The 11,203-nt window shown below is 41.4% G+C and overlaps 1 protein-coding gene across 1 annotated transcript in view; it reads right to left on the bottom strand.

Moving 5' to 3' along the window:
• The window catches only part of CTSC (cathepsin C), a gene marked incomplete at its 5' end in the record, with an annotated part of 18,555 nt that extends 7,645 nt beyond the window's left edge, over positions 1-10,910 (bottom strand). Inside the window, 3 exons of the mRNA XM_010192316.1 lie at positions 2,031-2,186; positions 2,608-2,774; positions 10,765-10,910. Coding sequence (XP_010190618.1) covers positions 2,031-2,186; positions 2,608-2,774; positions 10,765-10,910 — 469 coding nt within the window. The remainder of the gene's footprint in view (positions 1-2,030; positions 2,187-2,607; positions 2,775-10,764) is intronic.
• Between the last annotated feature and the right edge of the window lie 293 nt (positions 10,911-11,203).

Here is an 11,203-nt window from a genome sequence, read left to right as displayed (position 1 = left end):
GGATGCAAGACCTACTCAAATCCCTCCCTGAGGGAACTATATTGTGAAGTATCCACAAGCCGGTGGGGCCAAACACTTCTGAACCAATCTGAAGTAACTCTCAGTGACTGTAGCAATGCAGCTCTACAACGGCTATCATATGCCTTTGTCACCATGAGGTATGTGGGATAACTGACTACAGAAGGCACCTTGCCTCAGCAGCATGCACTGACAGCAAGACACAGCTCACATCAACACTTCAATAACTGCAGTCCCACATGCCCTAAAGCAAGTTTTTACTGCGACTATTTAAGTAGTATTGAATGCTACTTCCCCTCATCTACCACTTGCAGCCAAGTGATGTTCAGGTCACCAAGCCAAGAGCTTCTTGCATTCAGCATTCACAAAACCCGGCGTTTTTGTCCTAAAGGTCATGTGTCAAGTGCCAGTCACAAACATCAGACTCTGGAGGCTGTTTAGAAAGCATGAAAGGGCCAACAAAATATTGTCATGGCACTCCATAGTGCAATAAGGCTACCAAACAGGTTACTGTATTTAAGACCATCTACAAGGAGGCTTCTGTCTATAGGATGAAACCACGATAATTTGCATGGTATTCCCATCAGAATTTTTATTACATTGTAGGACCTTCTACAAACATACAGTTGCCATAGTTGAAGAAGGGAAGGCTCTGGGGAGACATTATTGCAGTCTTTCAAGTCCAAAAGGGGTTCTACAGGAAAGTTGGGGAGGGACTTTTTACAAGGACAAGTAGCAATAGAATGAGGGGGAATGGTTTTAAACTAGATGAGGGGAGATTTAGACTGGGTATTAGGAAGAAATTCTTCCCTGTGAGGGTGGTGAGGCCCTGGCCCAGGTTGCCCAGAGAAGCTGTGGGTACTCCCTCCCTGGCAGTGCCCAAGGCCAGGTTGGACGGGGCTTGGAGCAGCCTGGTTTGGTGGAGGTGTCCCTGCCCATGGGGGGTTGGACTGGAGGAGCTTTGAGGTCCCTTCCCACCCAAACCATTCTGTGATTCTATGGTTTGGAAAAGTAAGTAGCATTCCTACCGACAGCAGTATCAGAATAAAAAAAAGCAAAATTAGAAAGTAGGTAAAACAGCCATAAAGAAGGGAAACTTCAGGTCAAAGACTTCTGGTTCTCAAATTAATGTAAGAGACCATGCATCCATCTCCATCACATTAAAAGGAGGCTGAGGTGAGACATTATTGCTCTCTACAACTACCTGAAAGGAGGTTGTACAGAGGTGGGCTGGCATCTCTTCTCACAAATTACAACTGATAGGACAAGAGAAAAAGGTCTCAGTTTGTACCAGCAGAGGTTTAGGTTAGACATTAGGAAAAACTGCACTTGAAAGGCTATCAAAGACTGGAAGGGGCTGCCCGGGACAGTGGTGGAGTCACCATCCTTGGATGTATTTAAAAGCCGCTTTGATACAGTGCTTAGAGACATGGTTTAGAAGTGGGCATGGTAGAGTTAAATAGTGGTTGGACTTGATCTTAAATGGGCTACTTCATGCTACTGCTTCACTCTACTGTTAAAGAGGACACTGATTGCAGGCAGGGCAAATTATCAAAGCAACCAGGGAACTCCTTCAAAAAAATCTTGATTCGTGTTTAATAGCAGAATGTGGTTCATTGTTTTTTAATTGCAACTATGAACTAGGAGAAGCAGGAAGATAGTCAAGCAGAAGCTCGTGACTAAGGCAAGCAGCTGATGGGTAGACAGGAGAGTGAGATGACAACTGAGACTGTCCTCACTTCTTTCCTGCAGTATGAATTCAGGAAACAGTTACTGGACAAGATTAAAGGGTAGATGACCCTATTTCACTTAACTGCTCAAGACAACAGATGCTTAGGATAATCATTCAAGTGAAGAAATACATTGGCACTCCACAAAAGTAAGCTGGAAGGCCTTGAAACTTCATTAAACATCTGAACAGCTAAACAAAACACAGCTACGAAGATCCAGGACAAACACAAGTGGATTCTTTGTAGCAGTGCTGTTTATGGCAAAACAAAAGGCCTCAGTACCTTGGAGCTCTGGAATAGATACCCCCAGCTCTTCTAGTTAGCTCTTCCAGGGCAAAGTTGTCATACTCCTTGTATCTTGTAGCTCTCCAGGACTTCTGGTGAGCATTGATAGCATTTACAAAGTCAGCGTTGTGCACATAACGTCTGCTTGAAAGTCTGCAAACAAAAGCAACCAAATAAAACAGTAAGGACTGGGATTTAAACAGTAAGTGTTCTCTAAACTAAATATGGAGAAGACTAAGTCTGGAAGAGTCTTTTGGTAGGTAATGATAAAGAAACATGTAATTATTGGATCAGTGTAGGGTTTCTGAAATTTAAGACAGACTAACAAGATCATCATTTTCTTTAGACGTGCCAGTTTTGTAACTGGGCTTCACCACAGATGGAAGGAGCAACTGCCCGATATAACAGGCACACTCTCATCCGTTTTTGTGCATTCAGGTTTATTCCCAACATTATCACTAGCACTAACTTTGCCCTCAGTAACAGAACTGGTCCATACTGTTCTAGCTCAAGCCTGAAGCACGGTTACACCACATGTTTTATTCTAGTAAAAAGTGACTTATCTAATGCTTACCTTCCCCTGGGCTTCTGTAGGGGTAGCTCGTTTACATGAACATCTGAGGGAGATGAAGAAATCTTCTGCCCGATGAAACAAGCCCAATTGTGGCCAAGGACATCATGGACCCATCCTGGTAGAGTCTCATTGCAGTAGCTGGTCACATTCTGGCCCTCCTTTTTGTACTGTAATGTGAAGAGGTTATGCTTGTGTTGAGTAGATGCATTTGTTTGTGTTCAACAGTTATTTGTAGGCAAAGTGTAAGAGATCTCTTAGCGCTGTTCCTAATTTTCAAGGTTCCTTGTACCAACTGTGACTACTCAAACTAACCCTTGTACCAAATATGTGACTACTCAAACTCTGGACTGCTGCAAAAGTCTGAGAAATTACAACTCTCAACAGCCTAAAAAAGCAAACACAGGGAAAATGGAAAATTTCTCACCCGGTAACCTCTTAGGGAGAGTTGTACTACAACATTCCTGGTTTACAAGTCAGAATCAAACACAAAACTTCCGTAACTTCTTTAAGTTTGAGCTGTGGTGGAAAAGTACCAAGAAATAATTTCACCTGAAGTATCAAAATGAGACAGTAGTAAGTGATGAACCATCAAGAGCAACTCATTTGAAGTTGGCAGTGAGGGAAGTGCTACTAAAGCCCCAAATCCTAATACTTCCTTACTCAGTCTGCATTTCACCACTGGAGTAATAAGTTAATATATTCAGTAAAATGTGCCTTCATACAACAGTAAGCAACACTTTCCCCAGCTGCAGAAGCCTCCTGGATTAGCAATTCTTTGACTGGAAAAAAGGAAAAAAACCCAATACACAGAAAAGGATCTTTAGTCATCATCTCTTAAATCTGTTCCAATGCTGTTCTTTCAGATCACAGAATCACAGAACGTTAGGGATTGGAAGGGACCTCAAAAGATCATCCAGTCCAATCCACCTGCCGGAGCAGGAACACCCAGATGAGGTTACACAGGAAGGCGTCCAGGCGGGTTTTGAATGTCTCCAGAGAAGGAGACTCCACAACCTCTCTGGGCAGCCTGTTCCAGTGCTCTGTCACCCTCACTGAGAAGAAGTTTCTTCTCAAATTTAAGTGGAACCTCTTGTGTTCCAGCTTGTGCCCATTACCCCTTGTCCTATCATTGTCTGTCACCAAGAAGAGCCTGGCTCCATCCCCGTGACACTCACCCTTTAAATATTTATAAACATTAATGAGGTCTCCCCTCAGTCTCCTCTTCTGCAAACTAAAGAGACCCAGCTCCCTCAGCCGCTCCTCAGAAGGGAGATGCTCCACTCCCTCCATCATCTTTGTAGCCCTACACTGGACTCTCTCCAGCAGTTCCCTGTCCTTCTTGAACTGAGGGGCCCAGAACTGGACGCAATATTCCAGATGCGGTCTCACCAGGGCACAGTAGAGGGGGAGGAGAACCTCTGTGACCTACTAACCACCCCTGATATGATCAAACATATCAGTAAAATACTGATATGTTTACTGATATGATTACTGATATTTTATTTTACTGATTACTTATTTTACTGATTACTTATGATTACTGATTTTTATTTTACTGATATGATCAAACATATCAGTAAAATGAGGAAGAAGGTGAGGGGACAGTCGGTGGTAATGCTTCAAGATAAGCAAGAGACAAAAGCAAATTTCAGAGTTTGTCCAGAAGCCTAAAATTAAGCAATCCAGGTACTCTGCAGCTGCCTTTTTGTAGGCTGGCAGACTACTGAAATAGCTCTAAAAAGGAAATATGATTTTTGAGACTATAGCCCATTAAAAACATCTGGATGAAGGGAATTTGAGCTGTAAGAGCTGTTTTCAGCTAGGAAAGGGAAGTATACCCATGCAGTCCCAATTTGCTTCTCCTCACACTGCCCCTGACTTTTAATTGAGAGCAACTGATGTATAGAAGTGGTAGAAAATCCCTTAAAACCCCCAATATTTAAGCTTAATTCCACATGTTAGGGGAACTACAAAGGGAGAGCAAAGCCATCGGTGCCATGACAAGGACACCCACTGGTTACTACCAGAAGGCACACTGTCAAATCAATATTTCATTGCTAAAACCACACGTAGCATTTCCTACTAAGACCAAAGGGCTCAGAAATGCAAAAACCCTATTCACAGTACAGATTCTGAGGTTTGAAATAATAACAATAATAGTAATAATTAATTATATCTAATGTAATAATGCATTAGATATTGTATTATTTCAACAATAATAATATAATAGTAAAATTACATATAATCATTCTATTTCAAATGCTGCCATCCTGTTCTTTTTCACAGCTACAGTTTTCAGTTTAAACAGTGTCCAGGCAAAAAGCAGACTCTTTATCTAGGAAGTACCATTACCCTCTACATTAACCCTTATGGAGAGGCTTATCACTCATTTATAATCAAATTTACAAGGGTCTCTATGCATTTTATTATGGGAAGCACATTCTTAATTAGAGCAGGACTGTAGATACTCTACTGTACACAAAAAATACAGAAGATATTATCAGAATAAGCCACTGCATCTTGCTACCTGATATAAAATGCAAGAAAATCTCAACTAGAGATGCGTGGTTTTTTTCCCCCTAGAGAACATTCTGCAATTCAGACCTTTATGTTTTCAGATTTATTACTGTAAGGAAGTGGCAGTTGCACACAGCTGGTTAAGTAGGCTCAGCTAAAATAAGTTAATTTCTAACTTTCCATTTATTTGCAGGATGATTAAATAGCACTAGCAACATTAACACTTCTATTTCAGAAAGATGGAATAAAAAGTATTCAGTCGTCGTTTTTTTTTTACATTCTGAAATTTAAACATCAACTACTTCCCTTGTCTAGGCTGGTTATTTCAGAACAGAAGTCCTTGGTTTTAATCAAATTTGGGGTCACTGGGGAAGAAAGGAAAAGATGTGGCAAAGATATCACCACATCAGATGGGAAAGATGAGTAACTTGAGTAGTGGAATACTCTATATTCTATTTCTTTTGTTTTGCTGACATAGTGCTAGTGTTTTAATAGGGAAAAAAAAGCCAAACTTTAGGGTTTTTCATCTCAAAAGTCAGTAGTAGCACCAGAGCTTATTCACTTACACTTGTAAAGCACACTGAGACAAAAATAGACTAATAAGCTCACCCAATACACTCCTTTGGTGTAGAAAGTCATTTCCCCCCACTCCCCATCAAGAAGTAACTCGTAAAGGTAGTGAGGAATTACGAAAATGTTAGTGGATGTCTGCTTAGTAAGCCACAGGAACAATTAAAAACTCGCCAAAATATGCACCATCACCATCATCACACAGTCTGTGTCTACATCCACACAGCACAGCGGCTCTGATAAAGCCACCATTTAGACAAGTCCACAGCATCCTTGTTAGCAATTAACAGCTTCATTCTTCATCATTAAGCAAAAAAAATCAAGTGAAAATTCAATTAAGCAAGTTCAATTAGCACCAGTTCTTGAAATAACATGCATGAAGCATTGCATGGGCTCAAATACTTCAGTTCATTCAGCCCAACAACTCCTTTCTCTCTGTTCAACAGCAAAATAGGAGCATTATTACAGTACATAAAACAGAATGCTTTATCTGCCCTGTCACCACAATGGTGCTTTAGCCACATAATTTACCTTTACTGCAACATAAACAGAACTTGAAATTTATGAGCAGCACTTAAGCAATGGATACTTTCATGGCAATGCAAACCCACAACCACGGAACAGATGTGCAAGGCGTTGTGTTACAGCTGCTCCAATACGTGTAAGCACTTTGGGAAGCGCAGAACTCTTTTAGCATGGTATTAGAGTTAATAGCATAAAAGAGTAAATAGTATAAAACTTCAGTTTTATTTTCTGCCTAATTATTAGGCATTCAAATGGGAATGTTATTGCAGAGTGAAACTTAAGTAATTTTTACCAAGCAGTAAAACCAATAGCAGATTACTCCATATTAAACACATTAGTTTTGTACCTTCCTCCTTCCCAAGAAATCCAAAGGGATTTTGTCTATTGACTTTCCACATTCCCAACATCAACCAAGGCTAAGAAATAGTTTTGCAGAAGAGGAGACTGAGGGGAGACCTCATTAATGTTTATAAATACATAAAGGGTGAGTGTCACGAGGATGGAGCCAGGCTCTTCTCAGTGACAAACAATGATAGGACAAGGAGTAACAGACACAAACTGGAACACAGGAGGTTCCACTTCAATTTGAGAAGAAACTTCTCAGTGAGGGTAGCAGAGCACTGGAACAGGCTGCCCAGAGAGGTTGTGGAGTCTCCTTCTCTGGAGACATTCAAAACCCGCCTGGACGCCTTCCTGTGTAACCTCATCTGGGTGTTCCTGCTCCGGCAGGTGGATTGGACTGGATGATCTTTTGAGGTCCCTTCCAATCCCTAACGTTCTGTGATTCTGTGAATATTTTAAGAGATTGCTTTTATGCTTTACTCTTACTGCATTTCCAGGGAGGAAGGCCCTCACCAATTCGCATTCTAGTTTAGCCTGTTTTAAAGGGCTTCTGGATTATGACCAACACTAGCAAATGAAGACTGCTATGTTTACAGTACTTTCAGGTGTACAGGGTAGTATTTTATTTTAAACAGGCAGTCTTCAAAAAGCTCTGAAGCTTGCACTGAGCAAAGGATGTTATTTGTACCCCAGAAGTTTTACAGTAGATGAAGACAGAGTATGTGCCAAAAGATGCCTTAACTGTATTTGACAGAATAAACCACATTTTTAGATTTTGCCAGGACTAGATTATTTTGATTTCAGATGTAATGCAATATTTACTGGATCAAAAGTAAACAGATATGCATATCTAAATATGGCATAAGGTCAAGCAGTTCGTAAGGAACAACTTCTTCCCTCCCAGTCCCCACTGACAGTTGTGAAATAACAGTTTTGCAGACAGACAGTTGTTGCCTAACGAAGTCAATTGGTTGTCTGCAGCACAAAATGCATTTACTATGTGCTGTGGTATCTCCTCATGCTTCTCAGCCATTATACTTGCATCTTGGTAATGCACTTTACAGCATTATTGTTGTTTCCTTTACAGCAGCAAAACTATAGAGGGTAACTGAACTGGGCTCTAATCCTCGCTATAATATTTAAGAAGCCTTTAATTTAAGCACATCTTGCTGATGGAATCTCTACTCCTGAACAAAAAAGCTTGCTATTTCTCAATACCAAAAGCAACTGCAAAACTAACAATTAATCCATTTGCCTACAAAGGGCTAAGACACATTCACAACCATGAAATGCAAGCTATTGTGCATTGCTACCACTCAAGCATATATTCGACTTAATTTGTTTTGAGGAACGAGTTTAATCAGGTGACCTCCAGAAGTTCCTGCCAGCCTAAATTACTATTCTGTAACACAGGTGTCAGTTTATTAAGAGTACTCTTGCAAATCAGTGCATTTTGACCAACTAAACCTATAAGGAATGCACATCACTATGGAAATTTAGTGTCAATACTATTCAGTCATTTCTCTATCACACTTTACTTTTGCTCCGGTATGAGACCCTGTCTTATGCAAAAGCATTCGTATGTTAAAAATGTAAAGTTACAATAGCGCACAAGAGTTGGCATAGAGTTAATTTTACTCATAGTAGCCCATATAGTCATTAGTATAGGTATTGGTGAATGAGAAGCTGGAGATAAGTCACCAATGTGCATTTGCAGCCCAAAGCCAACCACATCCTGGGCTGCATCACAAGAAGTGTGGCCAGCAGGGCCAGGGAGGGGATTCTGCCCCTCTGCTCTGCTCTGCTCAGACCTCACCTGCAGTGCTGCATCCAGCTTTGGAGTCCCCAATACAAAAAGGACATTGAAGTGCTGGAGTGAGTGCAGAGGAGGCCACAAAGATGATCCAAGGGCTGGAGCAGCTCTGCTAAGAAGACAGGCTGAGAGAGTTGGGGTTGTTCAGCCTGGAGAAGAGAAGGCTCCAGGGGGACCTTGTAGTGACCTTCCAGGACCTGAAAGGTGCCTATAAGAAATCTGGGGAAGAGCTGTTCACTGGGGCATGGAGCAATAGGACAAGGGGTAATGGTTTTAAACTAGAAAAGGGGAGATTTAGGTTGGATATGAGGAAAAAGCTCTTCACCATGAGGGTGGTAGATCACTGGCACAGGTTGCCCAGAGAGGTGGTGCAGGCCCCATCCTTGGAGATATTCAAGATCAGGCTTGATGGGGCTGTGAGCAACCTGATCTGGTACCAACATCCCTGCTGAGTGCAGGGGTTGGACTGGATGAGCTTTAAAGGTCCCTTCCAACCCAACACATTCTACAATTCTATGTTCCAAACATACGAGCAGTGCACATTCCTACGGCTATTTAGTGTCACTACCTTATACAGATGGGACAATGTCGATCAGGCATTTCTCTCACATTTTGACTCCATCTTACACAAAAGCATTATGTTAAAAGCTTGCAGTTATAAGAGTGCACAAGTCTTGGCATAGACTTAATTGTATTTATAGTAGCTCATATTGCCATGGTTTAGATTTGTGATGAAAACATCATTGATAACACAGGAATGTTATTGCTGGGCAGTGCTCACACAGCATCAAAGCCTCATTTGCTACTCAGACTTCCCTGGGACAGCTGACCTTAGCTGACCAAAGGGATATTCCACACCACACAACATCACACTCAGTAATAAAAGCTGTGGAAAGGAGAAAAGGAGGACATTCAGAATTATGGTGTATGTCTTTCTAAGCAAGTTACGCTTGATTAAGCCCTGCTCTCCTGGAAACAGCCAAACACCTGCCTGCTGGTGGGAAGCAGTGAATGAATTCCTTATTTTGCTTTGCTTGCATGCATGGCTTTTGCTCTACCAAATAAAATACTTTTATCTCAACCCATGAGTTTTCACACTTTTACCCTTCTGATTCTCTTCCTCATCCCACTGGAAGGGGAATGAGCGAGTGGTTGCACAGCGCATAGCTTCCTACTGGGGTTAACCCTCAACAGAGCACGGAAACAACTTCACCATTACCCTTTAAAAACAACCTACACTGCCCTTTCCCTTAACTTAAATGAGCTCCAATCAGCATGGAGGAAGCTGCAGTTAAATCAAAGACTCACACATCAATCCTATTCAGTAAGGATTACAGTTTTCCTGGAAAAGTGGATCACTCACTTTTGTTAACAGCTGAAAACACTGACTTGAAAATAGCTGCTGTGAAATAGCCCATCTACAATGGCTCCCAGAAAGGCAATTTAAACTACGAGTCATTTCTTCACCCTCCTTACTGCTAGCTAAGGTTCAGAGATTTCATGCTTGGACAAGGCCTGGGTGCTTACTTTCAGCTTATCTGAAGCTGGACAGGAGATCACACTTCCTAAAACACCACAGAAACACATTCACTGCTCTTTCAACATATTCACTGCATTTACCAACTGAGCAGTCTGGCTGCACAAAACACCTGTCTCCCAGGTTCCAAATTCATCCTGCTGAGACTGCTTCAAGCCATCCTCCAGATTCAAAATGCTATTTGTAAGGACAGCAGCAGAACGCTCCTTAGCAAACAGATTTTCTCCTGTCTAGGCCCCTGCCTATGAGCACTGTCTTTGGCTTCATCTGAAGTCCTTAACAGGGACAGGTATTACTCCAAAAAAACAACTGTAGGCAGCAGAAAGGTTCCTAGGATAACCAAAGTACTATTCTGGAATGAAATTTAAAGACTCTAGAAATGCTCCAGCAAGGAGAGCAGATAGGCTTTCTAAAGTTTTCACGCATTTGCAAACATCTTGGCAATGACATTTGCTATTTCACATCCAAGGTGTCAGAAAGAAAACTGAAAAAAAAAACCAAAAATAACAATTCCAGACAACTCGGAGAATTAACTTAGTGAAGGCCTTCAACTGCTTTAAGCATTCCCAGAAGGGAAAGCAGCAGTGCCTGCAACAGATTTTTCAGATAATGGCCAGCGTAGAATATAAAGAATACAAATACCTCTTTTCCCTTCCTTGGCTCCCTACCCAGACACTGATAGTTGTTTCTTTACATTAAATAAATCCTCTACCTGATAATCCAGGTAAACCTTAGAGTCAAGGATAACCACGTGTCCCAGCTATCCACCACAGTACTCAGGGACTACAGAGAAGCCCAACTACAGGACACTTTAGCAACAGTCAGTGATGGAGAACACACCACAGTAACTCACCTTAAAAAATGCAAACCACTTGTAGTCATTTAGCACAATTTCAAAGCCTTGATTGTAAATCAAAGTGAAGAAACCATGGCTGCCCAGACTATCCTGAGCCACATCTAACTTTTGAAGATTCACAAGCACCTTCCTTTCCACAGGCCCTGTAAGAAATACAAACATTATTGCACCATTACTGCGTGGAAGAGACAAGATTTAAAAATGCGTACCAAGAATATTATATTTATTTTATCCCAAAAGATACTAAAACACACTTGTTGAATAAAACCCTCTATAAAAAGACTTCAGGGACTTCACTTACCTGTCAGTGGGTCTACATGCTCATTTTTTCCAGTATTTGCTAGGCAGCATTTGCACATTTAATTAGCAGCAGCACCAAACAGCTGTTACAGAGGAACATCAGCTTATTTAAACATAACTGCCTGTACAGCTACAC

Source organism: Mesitornis unicolor, unplaced genomic scaffold (assembly GCF_000695765.1).
Source record: "Mesitornis unicolor isolate BGI_N332 unplaced genomic scaffold, ASM69576v1 scaffold7579, whole genome shotgun sequence".
In the NCBI taxonomy this organism is placed as follows: Eukaryota; Metazoa; Chordata; class Aves; order Mesitornithiformes; family Mesitornithidae; genus Mesitornis; species Mesitornis unicolor.
This window is presented reverse-complemented; position numbering and strand designations above follow the sequence as displayed.